The 22,290-nt window shown below is 39.6% G+C and overlaps 1 protein-coding gene across 4 annotated transcripts in view; it reads left to right on the forward strand.

The window, feature by feature from the left end:
* The window catches only part of WDR33 (WD repeat domain 33), a 105,648-nt gene that overhangs the window by 73,261 nt on the left and 10,097 nt on the right, over positions 1–22,290 (forward strand). For 3 of the 4 annotated variants that reach the window (XM_003828250.6, XM_008953604.5, XM_055108563.2), the window contains exons 8-17: positions 11,524–11,650; positions 13,069–13,223; positions 13,318–13,396; positions 13,840–13,950; positions 14,932–15,026; positions 15,235–15,321; positions 15,549–15,688; positions 16,291–16,443; positions 17,948–19,036; positions 21,044–21,152. In XM_003828250.6, coding sequence (XP_003828298.1) covers positions 11,524–11,650; positions 13,069–13,223; positions 13,318–13,396; positions 13,840–13,950; positions 14,932–15,026; positions 15,235–15,321; positions 15,549–15,688; positions 16,291–16,443; positions 17,948–19,036; positions 21,044–21,152 — 2,145 coding nt within the window. Of the gene's footprint in view, positions 1–285; positions 2,921–11,523; positions 11,651–13,068; positions 13,224–13,317; positions 13,397–13,839; positions 13,951–14,931; positions 15,027–15,234; positions 15,322–15,548; positions 15,689–16,290; positions 16,444–17,947; positions 19,037–21,043; positions 21,153–22,290 lie in introns of those variants that run through there. The other variant, XM_063595189.1, reaches the window with a different exon arrangement.

Below are 22,290 nucleotides of genomic sequence, written 5' to 3' on the forward strand. Positions count from 1 at the left end.
ATCAGTATGGACTAAATGGATATTTTATGGGAATATGTTTTTAATATGGTGGAAATTAATAATATAACCAGCTCCCAGTTGAAGTTTTCTCAGATTACATTTTTCTTTGAAACAGAAATGGAGATGTTTGTTAAGATCCAGTTGGAGCATGTGTTATCTCAGATTACTCATTAATAGAAAAAAATCTCAGTCATATCTGGAAATTACGCAATCTGCCAGGGCTCATGTGATAGATACCTGCCTGCACAGTATTTAAGAGTTCATGCACTCTTCTTGTTTTGATAGATATATGTTTTCATCACTGCCGTTGTTACTTCCTTTCTGTCAAGAGGTGAATAACAGTAGGTGGACAAAGTTTAGGGAGCCACATTTACCAACTTCTGTGAATATACCCAAGAAGATTCTGGCAAAACACAGATTCAAATTACAGTTGATGCTGTGGATGGCTATGGGTTAACTACTCTTCTACTTTGACACGGATTATTTGTTGCTTTTATGTTTCTAAATTCTCAATTAAAAAGAAGTGTATCCTTAATCTGGCCAACTGAAAGTGAACTTGTTCATTCACCTCTACCTTGCTTTCAAAAGGACTGCTTACCATGGAAGTGCTCCAGAAGAATCATTTGAAACATCTTTTGTTTTCCTTCTTGGTTCTGCGTTTTCTTCCTTACCAGGGGCTTCAGTCATGGCTTCTCTTTATTCTTGGCCTGGGTTGTCTGCTGGCACTAATACATCTATTATTAACGTAGTGTAGGTACTGGCCTTTCTAATAGTCTTGGTATTTAGTGCCAGACTCCCATCAATCTTTTGAATGTCTTTTCTTTTTCTTTTTGCACTTTTCTAGCTTTTCAAGTGATGACTGTATACTGCTTTTCTTGACTGTATATATTGTTACTGAATTGTGAATATCTGCAGAAATGTTTACTAGAGAACCTATGACTGTTGAATAACATGTGCCCGAACATACACACACACATATGTACACACACACCTCAGAGTACTCTTTCTTACAGTGGACTTTGCTGCTGCTTTCTGCATGTGTGGGACACTGGTATCTCCCGTCTCAGACAAATAGCTGATGTTCTCTATGATATTGGTGTTAATATCAAAGAATTGAATGAATACAACAGAAATGAGGTTGAAAAATATTTGATTGCCACATTCCTTTAAGCATCTTTGATGAATACTCTGCAAAGTAGCCTTTAAAAAAATGTAAATTTTTAAAAAAGTCCACAGAGGAGGATTTGCTGGTTAGCACAAAACATACTGCAAAATTGCTTCTTTCTGGTTATTATAACTGAAGAATATAGAAGATTGACACACATTTTATACACCCTCAGGCAGTGTTTTGGAATAATATGGTACCTTTTCAAATTGTTATCAATTAACTGTTTTTCTCCATTTCATAATTCTCAAGATTTTTCTAAATACAGCCTTTAAATTTGACTCAAATGGAAATTGTGCACTTTCCTGTTTATACCCTTCCCCACGTTATTGTAAAAGAGTTTAACAGCAGCCTGATATGTAAGTTTCGGCAAAACTTATACCTGTATATGTTTTTATTTGACTCAAAAATTAGATATTTTACCATATAGTCATAAGAATTTGCTCACTTTGATGCCAGAAGTACTTAAGAAGTTACACGGCACTAATTTTATGAGTTGTATGCCTAATTTCAATTTCTAACCTACTTGACAGTTTCTTTTAGGTCAGCCTTTGTTGGTCTTCCATGTAAATACAAGTTGGTACAAATCAATAGAAACCATTTTACCTACATAGGCAAAGTAAATGTGTGACTTAGAGACTGCCAGATTTATGGTGCATCTACCTTTTTATCCATTTGAGCTTGCTGTTTTATGTTTGTGTATTGGTTGCTCCTGACACTATACATTTCAAAATTTTTTATAACTTGAAAAACACTTCTGTGCTACCACTCAGTTCTGATCAAATCCTTACATTTCGCAACACTCATTTCTGAATTTTCAGTAAAGAAATACACATTACAAATTAAAGGTTAAAGGCCCCTTTACGTGCCCTTCCCCAGTCTCCTCTTCCTCCCCCGGAAGTGTCCATTCTGCTGAATTCAGGTTCATCATTGCCAGACAAATGTAGTAAGCTAGTGTTTCACATTTCCAAAATCAGCCTTCTGGCAGACTTGGAAGTACTCTTGAGAAAAGAAGACTCGTGACCAAATTCTCCCACAGATTTGTAATAATGTACATATTGAAAGGACTGAAGGCTCTCAGACTGGGAAAGAAACTTACCCATTTTAAAATTCAGCATTGCTCAACGTATCTGACTGCCGAACCCCTTCACCCATGATTCTATGCACTGTATTGTTGGAACATACATTGTGAAAACACTGCCCTGCCTAGGCATACCCCCTTTCCAGAATTAACTTTCCATTTAATTCTATAGTTTTTCACTGATGTAACTTTCTAGACTGGACAACAAAGATGACTAATAGTAATCACTCCAAGTTGATGTTGACTGTTGGGTTGTGGTGAAATCATTTTGCATTAAAGGAAGGTAAAATACTAATAAATTGCATATTCCTTGACCAGAGCACAGATTACTTATGCTTCTTAATTTTTTAAAATCTTAAATCCTCTGTCCAACTGGAGTATCTGGCTATGGGCCATGGATACTCATATACCCTTTGTCTTAAACTGATCTGTTACATTTTATGTTCTTGTGGCTAGAAGTAGCCTGAGTTTGCTGTTAATGTTTAACACGTTTTCTTGAGTAACAGTTCTGTTAATATTGTACAAGATGGTACTTGAATTCTTTGTTTGCCTTTTTTCTTCCTGTATTAGAAAATCTTGGTGCTTTTTATAAGTTTTGTATAAAAGAATTTTTTTTAAGATTTGTTCATAAAATGGTCTGATCCAGGAAAAATAAAATGGGAACATGGACACCATTTCTGACCTTCAAATAAAACTTATTATGTATTGGTTTTCAGACTGTTCACCGAGCTGTGGGATCCTATGGACTGTCTCAAGACAGGTTATTTAGGGGCTTGGGGTAACAGGTTCCTTAGGATCTGATGAGGTGGAGGAGGGGTGAGGGCCTGAGAAAAATGCACAGGGCACAAAGTTTACATCCAGTTTCACAGAAGCCAGGGAACCTCCTCCTTTAAGGGAATAGTCAAAAAGCAGACCTTCTGCCCTTACTGGTTCTAGCCTTCACTGCACTACACTTTACGGTTCTGGGACAGGGAATAATGAACAAGAAGTCTTCACTATCTACAAAGCAAGTCTAGAATGTCTGTTCACCAAATATCTAATACCTAATCCATTTATCATGTTATTCTTAGAATTTTAAGGTTTATTAAGGAGTCTGCATTTTATTTCTAGAATCTCCTTTTTAACACATTAGGCATTTTTTTCATTAGGAAAATTATCTTGTTTGCATTCTGCACTTTGCTATTTCAAGTGTGGTTACATAGCATATTTTAAAAGGGAGAGAGAGTTTTCTGTTTTTATTTTGTGGAGAAAGGTCTTTAAAAGTGCATTCGTGTTTTTTTAAAGCTTAATTTCAATCTTGATCCAGAAGACTTTTATTCTAAGTATTAACTTTCTTAAAAAGCTGTTGTTCTAGCACTATGTAACCCTACAAATACTCCCCAGTATTCAGGTCTTGTTTTGTTTGGTGACCACATATTTGAGAGGTTGAGCACCAATAACAGGAGCTCAATAAATGTTGGCATCATGCACATTTATTTTGAATTAATGAGTGGAAGTGGAAGAGTACATAAATATGTGAAAGAACGAGTAGAATAAGTGAAATCGTTTACTTCCTGTTTGCTGTACATTTTAATGCTATTAATGGTCACTTTCTGCAAATAATTATTACAAAGTAGTAAGTCAAACATTTCTGGCATATTAGACACAGGTTAATCTACAAAGCAGCATCACCTGTCTCCAGGAGATGCTAATTCTGTCACTGGTCATTTAGCTAGGACTCTGAAGGAACGTTTAGCTGGATAGCTAGCTAAGGAATGATGCAAACTCACTGTTCTCAATGCTTAATATCTAAAAATAACTCAGTATGATTAATTTGGAATTTCTTTTGGTGGAGTTAGGTTATGGTTGTCACATTCCTTCATTCCGAACAAGACTCTGGTCTTCAGAATCAATATGTTTACTTATTAAATAGTCAAAAGAATTATGTATTTATCCCTAAATTATTTTCTTACATAGTTCTGAGAGGTGGAAAGGAGTATAGAAGTTGTCATATACAAGCTCTTCAGTTACAGTTGAGAAAGTGAAAGTTGATTTGTAATTGGAACAGAAGGGACTATCCACTTCATCTGGATGTTATATTTAGTGAGATGAAGACAGGATTGGATGAGGAGGAAGAAAATCCGGGCCCCCTCCCACCACTGCCCTAACCCTTTCAGGCTTCCGTGTTCTCATCTGCAGAGTTAGAGGGCTGGATAGTTCTGCAGGTCTTCTCAAGCTCTGGTATCATTGAAAGATATTTTTTTGTTGTTGCTGTTCATTGTACAACTGAGATAAATAAAAATAAGATTGTGGAAATTTAAAGGGACACTTTCTTTAAGGCCAGTTATTGTCCAATAGGGTTTTTTTGTTTTTTGTTTTTTTTTTTTGTGACGACGGAAGTATTCTATATCTCTCCTGTCTGATATTCTTAGCCACTAGTCATGTGTGACTATTAAGCCTTTGAAATGTCACTGATATGACTGAGAAACTAAAATTTTAACCCTAAAACAAATTTAAACAGCCGCATATGGCTAATAGGTGCCATATGGGACAGTGCAGGTTAAATTCTTAAGTATTTGTGTTCAGAGGGAATTCCACACAGATTTATAATGGTCTTTTTCTTTATATAGTGATCTACAACTGGAATGTCTTAATTTTAGAATTTTGCAATTGTACCTCCAAGTCCAAGTCGTACTGCTGAATCTTTCATGTGCCCATATCACTGGCTTCTTTAAGCTCTGCCATCCTACTGAGGATTCTGCATGTCCACCACAGTCTACCTATAGACTCCTGTCAGTCCCCTGCAGGGCCACACTTTGTGCCTGTAGTGGACTTTGTAGTGTCTGGAGCAAATTTGGTGCTGTTCGGAATTTTATCTTCCTTTTTTTTGTTGTCAGGGGCTTGATTCTGAGAAGTTTAATTACTTGAAAAACTGCCTGGTCTTTCATCAGCAAGAAATTTTCAGTACTAAAATCTTTAGCCTTTAGGGAGATGTTTTTAGTACTATAACGTCTAGTCACCAGGCTACAAAAACTCTCGTTACCTGGGTGAATTTTCCATTAAGTCTGTATTCTTGCAGTATTACAAACACTACATTCTTGGAATTTTCACATTTGGGGAATCACAAAGAGCCTGGAATGATTGTATCATGACATTCTGTACCTCAGAAATGAAATGATCAAATTTAGTATAGAGGCATTCTTTAGGCTTAATGTTTGAAATTAATAAACCATGTGTTTGGTACTTAATCATTTTTTTCTGTGAAATAATAATTTAGATAAGATTAAGTTTTTATGTACGGTTTGCCTCTTCACAAAACCCACAGTATCTTGAAACTTAATGCACCCATACCATGTCTGAGAGCTGTCAGTGAAAAGCTGCATCCCTGCTGAGTATCTGAGGCACATCTTCCTGGGACCACAGGCACTGGCTTGTTCTGTTGGCAAATGAAAGCATTAATTGATATCAGCCATTCACTTGAGTTTTGAATAGAGGGACACCAAAAGTAGTTGCCCTTAAACAAAGTAATAAAAGCACATGTTAAGAAGTGTTTGACCAGCCTGTCCAACATAGGGAGACTCCATCTCTACAAAAAATTAAAAAATTACCTGGACGTGATAGTGCATGCCTGTAGTCCCAGCTACCGGGGAGGCTGAGGTAGGAGGATTATTCGAGCCCAGGAGACAGAGGCTGCAATCAGTTCACTGCAGCCTCCGCCTCCTGTGCTCAACTTCCCACTCCACTCTAGCCTGGGCGATAGAGTGCAACCCTGTCTCAAAAAAAAAGAAAAAAGTTCAAGAGTATAGAAGAGTAAATGCCACTCTTATTCCCATACCATTTCTTCTCCCTAAAAAATGGTTACTAGCTTAAGTATTATTTTATATAAATGGATGCTTTTCTACTTATATTTTTAAAAAGGCTTATTGGGGTGTCCGTCTGTGTGTGTGTGTGTGTGTGTGTGTGTGTTGTATATGTTGTTTGTTTTATTTTTGAGACAAGCTCTCAATCACCCAGCCTGGAATGTAATGGCAAAATCACAACTCACTGCAGCCTTGACCTCCCAGGCTCAAGCAGTCCTCCCACATCAGCCTCCTGAGAAGCTGGGAGCATGGGTGTGCACCACCATATTTGGCTAATTTTTAAGTTTTTCTTCTAGAGACAGGGTCTCACTATGTTGCCCAGGCTGGTCTCTACCTCCTGGACTCAAGGAATTCTTCGGCCTCAGCCTCCCAAAGTACTGGCATTACAGGTGTGAGCCACAGTGCCTGGCCCTGCGGTATAATTTAAATAAGGTAACATGTACCCTTTTTAGGTCTACAGTCCTATAAAATTTGACAAATAAATACATTCTAATCTAGATATAGAACATTTCCAAAACCCCCAAAAAGGTCCTTATTTCTGCCTCAGTTTTATGAGCTGGATTGTATTCAATTATATGTCTTTACCTTAATTTTCTTAAATAACCTCTCATTGATTCATGTTTAGGTTATTTCCAGTTTTGGCAATTCAAACAAGGTGCAGTAAATATCTTTGTACATAAATCTTGGTGTGCTTTTGCAGTCACAGGGTAAATTCCTCGTAGAGGATTGATAGAATCAATGGTTATATGCCTTTAAGATTGTGATAGATAATGGCCATATGGCCTTGCCCAAAAGTTGTCCTAATTTACTTCCCAACCAATTACAGATGAGAGTGCCTATTACTCTCTCTCTTATTAACACTGAGTGCCACCAAATGTAATTTTTGCTTTTCTGTGTTTTTTTTTTTTTGAGGCAGGGTCTTGCTCTGTTGCCCAGGCTGGAGTGCAGTGGCGTGATCTTGGCTCACTGCAACCTCAGCCTCCCTGGGCTGAGGCGATCCTCCACCTCTGCCTCCTGAGCAACTGGGACTACAGGCATGCATCACCATGCCCAGCTAATTTTTGTATTTTTTGTAAAAATGGCATCTCACTATGTTTCCCAGGCTGGTCTCAAAACTTCTGGATTCAAGCAATCCACCCACCTTGGCCTCCCAAAGTGCTGGGATTACAGGCACGCGCCACCGTGCCTGATCAATTTTTGTTAATTTGATGGGAAAATACTACTTAGCAAAGTAACTTGCATTCAGTGGTGTTTTTTTTTCCTTCATATTAAAAACATACCTAAACAAACAAACAACAAAAAAAAATCGAGAGTTCACACACACACAAAATATAATCCATGTTGTTTATTCTTAAAACCACAATATTATACTAGAGGAAATGTGGATAGAAGTTCATCTTTGTTTCCATTATTCTCAATGTGATTTTCATCTTCTGCCTATCCGTATCTGCATTTTGGTAACCATACCAAAATGTACAAGTATAAAATGTACAAAATGTACACACATATGTTACGATGATTATAAAAATGTGTATGTATATGTATAGTTTGTATGTGTGTTTTGCTTGCTTTTTAGTTCACATTATTTCATGAGCTTTTTTGTTTCAAAAATCTTCATTTTAATGGTTTTTGGCTGTGGCAAAGTTTGTTTAATAATTCCACTTCTAAAATTTGTTTCCATTTTTTTGCTATTATTAATAAGACTTTAAGTGCCATCTTTTACATATCAAAGGTTTTTTTTTAATCCACTTAAATTATTAGGATGAATTTCTTCTGGTCTTATTCCTCTGGATCTAAATATATCAACATTGACATGTGAGGGCAGAATTTTATCATTTGAAAAATTTTTTTCACTTTACTGAAAATTCAGTCACTTCTTCCTGAAGAAGGAAGCAATTGCATATCAATTTTCTTCTATTCCAGCTTAATCTATTTATTTTTCTCTTTTACATTAAAACATTCTTTTAATGATATATGCTGCCTGTAAATATTTCCCACCCACTTTCCAGAGGTAATCCACTGTTATCTAGTAAGTTTAGTAAATTTTTTTAAATTGAATTTTCTCAATAGGTCATTAACGTGTTTCAAAGTTGAAAAATTACAAAACTATGTGTCGTGAAAAGTCTCCTTCTTTCCCTTGTGTCCCAAGCTACCTAGTTCTTGGAGCCAGTTGATGTTATCAGATTCTTTTGTATTCTTTCAGACACACATGGTATGCATTTTTGAGCAAAGGGGCGTGGGTGTGTGTCCCTCTGTTTTTAAGTTCTAAATGTTAGCATGCTACACATACTTTTTTCATATATTTTCTTAAGTAACTTTATTTCATTTATTTGTATTCAGTTTTGTAAAATTAGATACTACATGCATGTGGTTCAAAAGTAAAATGATGTAAAGGCTAAAAAATGAATAGTTGGCCGGGTGCGGTGGCTCACGCCTGTAATCCCAACACTTTGGGAGGCCAAGGTGGGCGGATCACGAGGCCAGGAGATTGAGACCATCCTGGCTAACACAGTGAAACCATATCTCTACCAAAAATACAAACAATTAGCCGGGCGTGGTGGTGGGCGCCTGTAGTCCCAGCTACTTGGGAGGCTGAGGCAGGAGAATCGCTTGAACCCGGGAGGCGGAGGTTGGTTGTAGTGAGCCGAGATGGCGCCACTGCACTCCAGCCTGGGTGACAGAGAGAGACTCCATCTCAAAAAAAAAAAAAAAAAAAAAAAAGTATAGTCTCTCCCTGTTCCAATTCACTGTCTGCTAGGTACTATCCTTCACTGAGTCTTTATGTATAGAGAAGCAAATAGGAAGTGACACAGTTTTGTTTTTTCTACTCTTGTAACTCTTAACTAACCTTTTCATATCTAAGAAAGCAGTATCACATAGTCCTTAAGAGGAGAGGCCCTGGGGCCAGCTCCCTGCATTCCAGATCTCTGCTCTGCCCCATATCATCAGTGTGGTCCCAAGCAAGTTCTTTAATCTGTCTGCGCTTTACAGTCTTCAGATGTAAAATGAGTCGCTACACATACTTCGCTTAGAATAACGCTATACATAAGTATTTGTGCTTGCTAGTATTCATTTTATTAAGAACAGCAATGAATAAAATTACATCCAAGAATCAGGACCCATCAGTTTGATTTATATTTGAGATGTGTATGGATATGGGTAAATTCATGAGATTCCTCACTTGCTTGAATTTTACTTTAATAAATTTTAGAGAACATTAGAAAGCAAAGCAGCTGAAGTTTATTTTGTGGTTCCTTTTGGGTTCATAGTTTTTTTTGTTTTTACGTATGCTTCTTTAAACATACCTTAAAACTAAACAGACATACGTTCTTTATGTAATAAACGTGTCCCAGAGAAGATGAGGGTAGATAGAGACGGCTGGTAAGAATATGAACTTTTCATATTGTATATTGTAATTTGAAACTGCTTTCTCAGGCATTTCTCATAATCCCAAATTTGATTGATTAATGCATACATAGCTATACATAATATTTATTTTTAGGTGACAATGGCCCATAGAGTTTTAAAATTCCCTACCTTTTCAGGGGCAAATAGTTAATTAAAATTTCTTAAGGCAAACAAGGGGCAAGGGGGACTGAAGTATTTTTATATTTCAATTATTCCATCTTCAGTTATTTTTCTTTTTAAAAGACAAAGCAACAGCAAAACCTCTCTTCCCCCTTCCCACCCAGTTACAAAATATGTTCATTGTAGAAAATATAAAAATATAGAATAAACATGGGGAGAGAGAATCAATACCACCTTCCAGCTTAATATTATTTCTGTTAACAATTCGGTGTCTAGACTTCTTGGTTTTTTTCTTTAATTTAGATAAGCTCACACAGTCACTCATGTTATTGACTGTTTGCCTTTTACAGTGATGGTATACACTGGTGTATTTTTTTTAAACAAATTATGAACATTTTAATTGTGCCATTAAATCATCTATAGGGTCATTTATAATAGGTGCATCACATTCCTTTAAGTACATATGCCACACTGCAATTTATTTTGTAATATATTTGTGTTCTATTAAAAACAAATTGTGTCAGTAAATGTCCTTGCAGATAAATCCCTTTGCACATCCATTATTTCCTAATGATAAAATCTAAGACATGAGATTATTGGGTTGTAGGAGATGTACTTTCTCATACTTTTGACACATACAGCCAAACTGTTCTCCAGATTGTTGTCACCTCCCTACATGCTTGCCAGTACGGGGTATTGTGTTGGGATAAACCTATGTCCATTTGAGACCCAAAATGTCTCCCCTTATGAACGGGTACAAATCACTGTCGGTGCCTCTACCCCGTCTCTTCTTTCCCACTTCACTTCCCTTTGTCTCTATTCTTCTGTATCCTTCCTTGTTTCCACCTCAGAACTTCACAGAAGCTGGATTTGATCCAGGGTAGAGAAGGAAGCTCTGAATGTTCTTCCTCACTCCTCATCTGCTTCTTAGTTCATTTGTTATGTAAAATATCCTTGGGGCTTTGTACAGCATCCAGTTTTTCAAAAATCATATCCATTTTTTTCAAATTTACAAATTGACTTTCACGTTTATGACTTTTAGTAAGTTAATCTATTAAACTTGTGAAGTGAGCTAATGCTCTAGCACGGTGGTTACTAAAGTAACCATCCTTGGAATCCCATGGACCAGGCTCAGGGACTCTCTCCTGTTCTTGCTGACTGGCTTTGGGATCTAGGATGTGTTATTTAACCCTTCCAGCCCTTCTGTTTCTTCACTTGTAAAATGGAGATAATGCTAATACTTTCCTCAGGATTTTGTGAAGATTTAAAAAGATGATGCTTATAAGTGCTCATTACACTGCCTAAAATATAGCAGGCCTGCAGTAGGATAGCTGTTATTATTACCTCATCTAACTGTCACAACATATGTGAATCAAGCAGTGTATTTCTCCTGCATTTCAGTAAACAGGAGCTGAAAGCTGGCTTTTCCTGTCATTCCATCTAGAAAGTGGTGTCCTAAATTCCTAAATGGTGGTCCCAAAGTCCTAAATTCAGGTTGAATCAAGTTCGTCTGTAAGAACTATCACAAAGTGGGACAACTGAAGTGAGTGACAGGGATTGTGCCCTATAATCAGGGTAATCGGGAACAACATGAGACACTTCAAAATCTTTACATAATGGGGTCTTGAGGGGTGCAGCCTCCAAAAGCCTTGACTGACCTCCCGGCAAGTAGGTGAGAAGATGCACTTGGGTCCAGGAGAGGACTGGCTCCTGTGTGTCTTGACATAGGAGGAGAGGATACTGTATCTGAAAAATTTCCAGACACACAGAGGCCAAAGAGTCTTCACAAAACAAGTTTTAAGTTGACTGAGCACTGAGAGCAAAACATTTACTAGGTTTCTCTACTTTGGTTTAAATTGCTTTAAATGCATGTAACTAATTAGGTTTTAATCCTAACTTGTTTCCGACAGGGCATGGTGCTGATGTGAAATGTGTAGACTGGCATCCAACCAAAGGGTTAGTTGTTTCAGGAAGTAAAGATAGTCAACAGCCAATCAAGTTCTGGGATCCCAAGACTGGGCAGAGTCTTGCAACACTGTAAGTGACAGGAACCCCACCTTGGCCCCTGAACAAAGGGGAGCAAAGCAGTGTGTCCTTTAACTTTTAGCTTTGTTTTCTCTTATGTATTTCTGGAAAAGTCATTTAGGCAACAGATGGACTTGGATCTATAGACTTCTTATGAATTAAATATGATTCATCTCTGAACTCTTAATGAAGTAAGGCTTGTTTTTGTCCTGCCACATAGACCTAAGTTTAATTTGGTTGTTATATGGGGGTGGGGAGTAGGATGAGGAGGGAGGTGGTTACTATTCTAGCCTATTGCCTGCCATCAGAATACCTTGTGGCACTGTGAGGAGTTGACGTGTGTGCCCCTTACTAGACACGGCCCAGCCTTCTCCATCTCACAACATCTGTTTCGAGAGGGTTTTCTTCTGGTTTTGAACCACTTCTCATTTTTTGTCTGACGGGCTTACTTACGATGCAGCTATGTAATCTAGTTTTCTCTTTCAGTTATTTGTGAACATTCACAGCTACATGCATATGTTAACATTTTTTTGACCAAGCATCCATTTCTTGGTCTTTCTGATTGGGAAGAGAACCATATTCAGAGTGAATTGGTTGGAGCAAGGCTGCTTTGTTGTACAACCCCAATGACCATGCCAACCTGGAATGCCTTTTGAATGCTCCCTTGGAGATATCCATTGTGCAGGCCAGGGGTTGTTGCATTGTCTTTAGTTCAAATTAACTTTCAGACTTTCCAGTCCATTTTTATGCTTTGTCTTAATTAGAGAAACTTTATGGAAGTTTTGAAATGTAATGAGCTTTATTGAATATTAATTTCTGTGTTCATGTGCTTCCCCTGCTTCACGGATAAATTTTACTGTTCAGTGGAAGCTCTGCTACTGTATTATTATTATTATTATTATTATTATTTTGAGACAGAGTATCGCTCTGTCACCCAGACTAGAGTGCATTGGTGCAATCTCGGCTCACTGCAACCTCTGCCTCCTGGGTTCAAGTGATTCTCCTGCCTCAGCCTCCTGAGTAGCTGGGACTACAGGCATGCGCCATCACGCCTGGCTAATTTTTGTATTTTTAGTAGAGTCTGGGTTTCACCATGTTGGCCAGGCTGGTCTTGAACTGACCTCAGGTGATCCACTCGCCTAGGCTTCCCAAAGTGCTGGGATTACAGGCGTGAGCCATCACGCCCAGCCTCTGCTGCTTTTTTAACTGGTTGATGAGAGCTGTCTTTGTTTGGGCAGTGCATATTATTTCTGTCGTTGACTTGTTTCTTTCAAGTGTGTTTATAACTATGATCCTTTAATGTTACAGGCATTATTGCTTCTAGGCCAAACCTCTTGCCATCTTGATTAATTCGCTTTTCAACAAAAATGGCCATTGTATTTATACTTGTTTTGAATTCTGACATTTTTTTTTTGATACTTTGTTTCTAGTCATGCCCATAAAAACACAGTAATGGAAGTGAAATTAAACCTCAATGGCAATTGGCTACTCACAGCATCACGTGATCATCTCTGTAAACTTTTTGATATCAGAAACCTAAAAGAAGAGCTTCAAGTCTTCCGAGGTCATAAGAAAGAAGCCACAGGTCAGTGGCTGTGATATGCTTCTCATTGACAACTGTTACCTGTAACATTCTCAGATCCTGATAATTGTGTCTTTTCCCATGTTTTGTTCTGCAGCTGTGGCCTGGCATCCTGTTCATGAAGGACTTTTTGCCAGTGGAGGGTCTGATGGTTCTTTGTTATTCTGGCATGTTGGGTATGTAAGATTTATGTGAAAAAGTAGTGTATTTTGTGAAGAGAGCACGTGAATGTGTGCAGACATGATAGTTTTGTAACTTTTTTAAGTGTTCATATATCCTATATCAGAGACTGCTTGCAGTTTTCAATTCTGTAAATCCAGCTTGGAATAGAAAATGTACCTCTGTTTGTGGATATGGAAGTCATTAAGGAGGAATAAAATAGATTTTCTAGTTTCTAAATGCTTGCAGCCTTTTCCCCTGTGAAGTGCTCTTTGGATGAAAGGGTAACTGTCCTTTGGCAATGACAAGCCAATACCCTGAGACATGTGGAATTCACCAGAGTCCAAGTCCAGGCTTTGGTAGCTTCATTTTAAGAGTAACAGAAAATGTCTTTTTTGAGGGGGAGGGAGAAGCTGGGTAACTTTTGTGAAAAAATCTTCTCTCTTTGGTGCTGTTGCAGGGTAGAGAAGGAAGTGGGTGGGATGGAGATGGCCCACGAAGGGATGATCTGGAGTCTGGCTTGGCATCCTCTTGGGCATATTCTCTGCTCAGGCTCAAATGACCATACTAGGTAAGCTTTATATTGAAATAGCAAAGCTTTATATGGAGCAACAGGAAATAAATACTGTATGTGTTTATTTTTATTGGTTGATTGATATAGTAATTTATATTCCAACTTATTCTTGGGAATATTTTTGTAGTGGTTTACAAATACTTATATTGCAATAAAGAGATTGGGTATTGAATATGGTTTTGGATATTCAAATTTTGTTTTGCCTTCTGACTTAAAACAGAAGTTTTCCACTTTTATTTATTTATTTATTTATTTGAGACAGAGTCTCTGTCCAGGCTGGCGTGCAATGGTGCGGTCTCAGCTCACTGTAGCCTCAACCTCCCTGGGCTCAGGTGATCCTCCTACCTCAGCCTCCTGAGTAGCTGAGACTATAGGAGCACACCACCACACCTGGCTAATTTTTGCGTTTTTTGTAGAGATGGGGTTTCACCATGTTGCCCAGGCTGATGTCAAACTCCTGGGCTTAGGCAATCCTCCTGCCTCAGCCTCCCAAGGTGCTGGGATTACAGGCATGAGCCACCTTGCCCGGCCCCACATTTTATTTTTATTTTTATTATTATTTTAAGAGACAGAGTCTCACTCTGTCACCGAGACTGGAGTTCTGTGGTGAGATCACAGCTCACTGTAGCCTCAAACTCCTGGGCTCAAGCCATCTTCCCGCCTTATCCTCATGAGTAGCTGAGACTACAGGTGTGTGCCACCACACCCAGCTAACTTTTTAATTTTTATTTTGTAGAGACAGGGTTTCGCTATGTTGCCCAGGCTGGTCTTGGACTCCTGGACTTAATCCTCCTGCCACAGCCTCCCAAAGTGCTGGGATTACAGATGTGAGCCAAAGTGTATGACCTCACATTTTAAATTTGTAGAAGAAACAAATTGTAAAAATGTATTGTGTTTACCAAGGGTCTGCCTAGTACTGTTTAGTACCCAAAAAAATAGTGAAGCCATGCTTCTTTTCTCCTTTAATTATTTTTACAGCAAATTCTGGACTCGAAACCGACCAGGTGATAAAATGCGAGATCGATATAATCTAAACCTTTTACCTGGAATGTCTGAAGATGGAGTAGAATATGGTGAGACTCTTGCACATCTGTCCTTCTTTGAAATCTGGTATTCTGTTACAGAAGTGTTAGATGTTGGGAAGATTATACAAAATGAGTTTTAATTTTATAGTAGATTTATTTATAAATCATCAGTGACATTCATTTTTATAAAGCATTAATTTTATCAGTCGCTACTTTTGTAAATTCTCTATTGACAATGGTGTATTACTATTTATAGATGACCTCGAACCTAATAGCCTGGCAGTAATTCCAGGAATGGGAATACCAGAACAACTAAAATTAGCTATGGAACAAGAACAGATGGGTAAGAGAAATTACACAGATACATTTAATTTTTACAAATTTTTTCTTGACCCGTTTATGTTCCTGATAAATATATTGAAATACCAAAATGATTTATGTTGAGAAATGTTGATAAAAATTATATAAATGACATAATACTTAAAATCTATTCTTCCAATAATGTGTTCATTGATCAAGTGGCCAATTTCTTTTATTTAAGAGGCAAACCACTTTTCTTTACGGTTGCAGGGAAAGATGAATCAAATGAAATTGAAATGACAATTCCAGGTTTAGATTGGGGAATGGAGGAAGTGATGCAAAAGGATCAGAAAAAAGTACCTCAGAAGAAAGTTCCTTATGCAAAACCCATTCCTGCTCAGTTCCAGCAGGTAAGTAAAAGTGACTCCACCTCATCCACGCAGAGAGGTTTTGGTTGGTTAGTTTGAGGTTTCTCTTGGATTATCTCACTGTTGAAGGTGTTTCTGTACTGGAGCATTTTTCCCATGTTCACATACTCTTAGACATGGTTCTCATCTACTGCTTTGCAGTTGTATTGAGTTTGTTATCAGTCTTCTCTGTTCTGTCCTCACCTGCTTATTATCATCCATGCTATGAGAGGAAATAGAAGAAAGAGGCATGGAGCAGAGGGAGTATGGGAGTATGTTGATTCTCTTCTCCATTGTTTATCTATCTTGTGCTTTAATTGTCCCCTCAACACAAAGTGCATGTACCCTGTGAAGAGGCTGGCAAGCTTTGCATTCTTAATAACATGCAGTGTCTTGCAGCTTTTATCACCGTAGTAATTTCTACCTAGTAATATGTCAGTAAGAATTAGCATGAGTCATGTACTTGAGTCATGGAGAAAAGGTAAAAAGAAATAAAATCGGTTCAGAGGTTAGATTGAGCAGATGACATTGTAGAGTGGTTTTCTCATTCTATCATTGTAATTTTCATACTTAGCGTACATTTTAATATTCTCTTCTTTCCCAAGGCTTGGATGCAAAATAAAGTTCCAATTCCTGCTCCAAATGAGGTGCTGAATGACAGAAAAGAAGACATTAAATTGGAAGAGAAGAAAAAAACACAAGCAGAAATTGAGCAAGAAATGGCTACATTACAATATACTAACCCACAACTTCTGGAGGTGTGTGAAGCTCTGTAGGGGGGAATTCAAGATGATCTAAGAGGGTAGTGGTGACATTTTTATTGATAGGCTCTTAAGGAAAAGGGAAGGGGCTCTCCGATGGTCTGACAAACACCGCCATTTCCTGTTGCTATGCTAGAAGACTAGTTTCCAAAAGAATCCTGTTTCTTAAAATTTTTAAAAATGTGTTATTTATGTATTTTGTTTTATTTATTTTATTTTAGAGACAGAGTCATGCCCTGTCGCCCAGGCTGGAATGCAGTGGTGCGATCACGGCTTGCTACAACCTCTGCCTCCCAGGCTCAAGTGATCCTCCCACATTAAGCCTCTTGAGTGGCGGAGACCACAGGCATGCACCATCACGTCTGAGTAATTTTTTTTTTAAGTGACTTCCTTGAGTCATATCTTGGACTTTTAAAACCCAATTAGGGTCAGGCGTGGTGGCTTACACCTGTAATCCCAGCACTTTGGGAGGCCGAGGCAGACAGATCACCTGAGATCAGGAGTTTGAGACCAGCGTGGTCAACATGGTGAAACCCCACCTCTACTGAAAATACAAAAATTAGCTGGGCATGGTGGTGCATGCCTGTAGTCCCAGTGACATGGGCGGCTGAGGCAGGAAAATGGTTTGAACTCCAGAGGCAGAAGTTGCAGTGAGCCGAGATCGTACCACTGCACTCCAGCCTGTGCCACAAAGTGAGACTCTGTCTCAAAAACAACAACAACAACAACAACAACAACAACATCAAAAAACTGAATTAGTGGGGCAGTGAGTAGATCTAAGTTAAATATACATTTTTAATAGAAAAGATAAAGCCAACATAGTTTTAATTTGAATTCACCTGTTTATGAAAGAGTTTTTCCTTTTTGTCTGCTCATATAGCAGGTAGCTTGTTCTTATTTTTCTTATCTATGTTAGCTACCAAGAATGATGAATTAGTGGTGAATTATTGGGCTTTCCCTGATCAAGATGGACAAAAATAATCCTGACTAGGCCAGGCACAGTGGCTCACGCCTGTAATCCCAGCACTTTGGGAGGCGAGGCGGGAGGATCAGCTGAACCCAGGAGTTTGAGATCAGCCTGGGCAATATAGCAAGACCCTATCTCTACAAATAATAATTAGCTGGGTGTGGTGGCATGTGCCTGTAGTCCCAGCTACTCCGGAGGCCGAGGTGGGAGGATCACTTGAGCCCAGGAGGGTGAGGCTGTAGTGAACCACGATCGTACCACTGCATTCCAGCTTGGGGGACAGAAAAAAAAAAATAAGGAAAAAAAAATCCTTACTACTGTGTCCCAGGACTTAAAAAGAATGAGAAAGAACCTAAAACTCTTTACAGTGCTTGAGTGTTGCATGGACTCTAATTACCACTGGAGCATGAAGAGTTTGAGCAGTTTTTATGTTTATTTTGAGAGTCCCCTAACAGAATACATGATAGCAATATTGTCATCTTCAAGGGCTCTGGCCCGTTTATTCAACGTGCTTTTTTCTTTCTTTCTTTCCAGCAACTTAAAATTGAAAGACTTGCACAGAAACAAGTTGAGCAAATTCAGCCTCCTCCCTCATCTGGCACCCCTCTCCTCGGACCCCAGCCTTTTCCAGGACAAGGTCCAATGTCTCAGATTCCTCAAGGTTTTCAACAGCCCCATCCATCTCAGCAGATGCCAATGAACATGGCTCAAATGGGGCCTCCAGGTCCACAGGGACAGTTTAGGCCTCCTGGACCCCAGGGACAAATGGGACCACAAGGTCCTCCACTGCATCAGGGAGGTGGGGGGCCACAAGGATTCATGGGACCACAGGGACCCCAGGGCCCGCCCCAGGGGTTGCCACGGCCTCAGGACATGCATGGGCCCCAAGGAATGCAGAGGCATCCTGGACCTCATGGCCCTTTGGGACCTCAAGGGCCACCTGGACCACAAGGTAGTTCTGGTCCTCAAGGTCATATGGGTCCTCAGGGTCCACCTGGCCCACAGGGTCACATAGGCCCCCAAGGCCCGCCTGGCCCTCAGGGTCACTTGGGCCCACAGGGGCCTCCGGGTACTCAAGGTATGCAGGGACCACCTGGTCCCAGAGGAATGCAAGGGCCTCCTCATCCTCATGGGATCCAAGGCGGACCAGGGTCTCAAGGGATCCAAGGTCCTGTGTCTCAGGGACCTCTGATGGGATTGAATCCAAGAGGAATGCAGGGGCCTCCAGGCCCCCGGGAGAGCCAGGGTCCTGCTCCCCAAGGGATGATGATGGGCCACCCGCCTCAAGAGATGAGAGGACCTCACCCTCCAGGTGGACTGCTGGGACACGGCCCTCAGGAAATGAGAGGTCCTCAGGAGATCCGAGGCATGCAGGGGCCTCCACCCCAAGGATCAATGCTGGGACCTCCCCAGGAATTGCGAGGGCCTCCAGGCTCACAAAGTCAGCAGGGGCCGCCCCAGGGCTCTTTAGGACCTCCACCCCAGGGTGGCATGCAAGGACCCCCCGGACCTCAGGGACAGCAGAACCCAGCAAGAGGGCCACATCCATCTCAAGGGCCAATACCATTCCAGCAACAGAAAACGCCTCTGCTAGGTGATGGGCCCCGGGCCCCCTTCAACCAGGTAGTATTCATTTCCAACTCACGGGCATTAACACATTGGGAAAATACACTCTGCACAGAAGTAATACTGCTGAGTATTGTGGAAAATGGTCACAGCTGGATATAAATACTTACCAAGTAGTGACAGTAGCTTAAGATACTAGCATCCTGGCTGAAGAATGAAATCATAAGAATGATGAGTTAGGTTATACTCCCATTAAGTACATCTCAGTATTCATTTTTACTTCTCACCATTTTTCTTTTTTTGGTAATAGAGTTTCTTCAGAAAAGGTCAACTCTCATTTGAGTACAGCTGATAATTGTCCCAGGGCTCCAGGAGAGCTGTGGCCCTGAGGAGGAAGCATGTTTTACATGGTGGTCAGCTCTGAGGCTGTCATGCCTCCTTTCTGGGCCCTTTACATTGCAGCCTGGTGTTCCATGGGCCTGCCAGCCACAGAATCACTTCCTGTCTGCCAACTCTACTTTTAAAAGATAGGATGGGATATTTAACTCATGAGTATACTATAGACTCTCTACCTCACTCTGTTTATTACAGTGAATAGAAATAAAGAAACTGTTATTCCAGAATTGAGCATTCTGGAAATGGTGACCCTTTGGATGAAACTCTGCTCAAGTTGTTTTCAGCTCACATATAAAAGTATTTGCAGGAGGGAGCATTTCTGTAGAAATTCTCCTTCTTTGAGGATTCTGTTTTTGTTAGCCAATTTTTATTGCTCATGCGCTGAGCTCGTGCTTGAGAGATGGTGTGAGGAAAGTTCAGGTTGCTTGGGGGAGTGAATTACGAAAAGAATTGCATGAGCATAAATAGATGTAATACTGCTCAGCTATGTGCATTTTATGCTTTTCTCAAGTTCTTAGTCTGGAGGCATTATTTGGGTATGAATAACTGAGTTTTGTCCCTGAAAACTCACTTTTGGTCCAGTGTGGACCAAAAGTGAGCGAGTCGGCTAATGTTGACTCCCTGAGACACTTGGAGAAAGGGGATGCTACAGATGTAGAAAGCACAGTCTGTTTTGGTTTTTCAAATACCACCACGAATCCCTAATGTAAAGATGACCATTGGGTTTCCTGAACTCAACTACTAAGCTAAAACAAATAAATTATCTACTATTCTAAAGTAGGTCTTCCAGAACCTAAAAGTGTCGTAGCCATGGAGAATCTGATGATGTCTGAGTTATTTCCAGATTTTTATTCAGCACTTCTCAGAAGTTAGGATGAATTAAGTATAGGATTGCCATTCTAAATTGCCCTAAAACTTGAAGTATTATATATTTTATTAATTTACTGCTCAGTTGTATGTGTGTATAATATTATTTATTATAAGTTATTTTCCTAACTTTCTGGTAGTAAATTAACAGTTTTCATTTTGGAGGATTAAAAAAATAATGGACTTTAGCTACTGTGTTATAACTGAAATATTTATAAACATGTCAGAGTCACAAGGACATGCCTGAGTTTCTGGGATAATTCAATGAGATTTTTTATTGTACCATGTAGTAAAAGATTTTATACATGGGAAGCATGATTCTGAAATTTTAATTGACCTATAGAAATACTGGTAGAATGAGTCTGAAGATCTGATACTTTGTAGGGCATTTCAGATCTCAGAAGTTGCCTGATGAAAATCTGTGCTCTTATTTCTCATATGCTGAAATCTAAGTTGCTTCACTTTAACCAGACCAGTTACTTAAACCAGTTGTTTTAATTGGTTTAATTTAGTGCTGCTGTGTTAGAATTTCTGACTTTCCATTGATGTTCTTTTTTGGCATTACGAGTAAAGATCTAATTTTACATAAAAGTTGTCAACAGGTTTAAAATACAGGTGCTTTAACAAAATTATTATAGTAAAAGAAGTATCTCCTTTCTCCTGATTTAAGGACAATGTTACTGTAATCTTACTAGCTAAATATTTACTGGGTATTTTTATCTTGTCATGTTATAATACAATCACTATTTATGTAGCACAAGCCTGTGATTTCATACCCTTACTTTAAAAACATATTTTCAGGAAGGACAGAGCACAGGCCCCCCACCCCTGATACCAGGCCTAGGGCAGCAGGGAGCACAAGGTCGCATTCCCCCTCTGAACCCCGGACAAGGACCTGGCCCCAACAAAGGTAAATATCTGCTCAGCTGAATAAAAGATTATATTCTACCACCTTTGTGCACATTTTACAGTGAATAATTTTGTTGGTCAGTCATTGATAGACTGGTCATTTGAACCTCTGGGCAAATTAAGGGTGTGGTCATTCAGGTAGGAGCTTTGTCTTTGGTTGTGTTCTTAGATCTGTTTAGTAAGCCCCTCACCCCAGAAGCTGACAATGAAGGCACCCGCACAGGCTCCAGCAGTCGTGCCTGTGTGGCAGGCTGGCCTTGCCCATCTGTTGGCAATGCAGGTGGTTCCTGTGCTGAGTGCAAGTGTGTGTTTGTAGCATCCTGAAGAGATGAATTGTTTCTGCTTAAATTTTTTGACAGTGTTTTTATTATCACACCCTTGTCTTCCCAAATCCTGTCATATATTGAATTCTTTAGCTGGTTATGTAGTTGTGCACCATTTGAAAAGAAGAAAGCACTCTACCCATATGTGGCTCCTCAGGTTGTTGATATGAAAAGGAAAGAGATGAGAATGATTAGTATTTAGATGTGGGGCTATTTGGAAGTTTAGAGTTAATCCTAAGCGTTGAAGGAGAGCACGCAGGGCACCATGGCCCCTGAGATGGGTGGGACCCCCCTGTCTTGCAGAGTTGGAGCAGGAGCGTGGTGGGCAGCACGCTGTTGGGGAGAGTTGCAGGGGGTGACTCGGAGTAGATGGAGGGGAGTGAGAGGAAACACTGTGTTATGTTCAACACACACTTTCATAACGGGGAGAAACCACAACTCGGAGAATCAGGAGGACCGCAGAGATTGCCCTTCACAGAACTTTACTCTCTTAGTTTTAATTGGCTAAGCCCATAGCACTGTGTGGTGCATGTTAAGATTTTTGCCCCCGTTTTATCCAATTAAGAAAAGTCCTTGTCAGCATTACAGCCCTAGGACTTTGTGAATTTATGCTCAGTCTTGAATTTATGTGTGATATTAGAGGTAAGAAAGAGATAACGGAACTAGAGAGTGTTTATTTCTGTCCCATTGTGTGGAAGTGGTAGCAGAGGCTATACAGAAGGAACGTGGCCCACAGCGAGCTAGAGAAACAAAAGGAGAGTCTTTTACCCCCCAAGTTATCGCCATCAGCAAACTGAGAGCTGCCTCTCTTCCTCT

This window comes from Pan paniscus, chromosome 13 (assembly GCF_029289425.2).
Source record: "Pan paniscus chromosome 13, NHGRI_mPanPan1-v2.0_pri, whole genome shotgun sequence".
Lineage (NCBI taxonomy): Eukaryota > Metazoa > Chordata > Mammalia > Primates > Hominidae > Pan > Pan paniscus.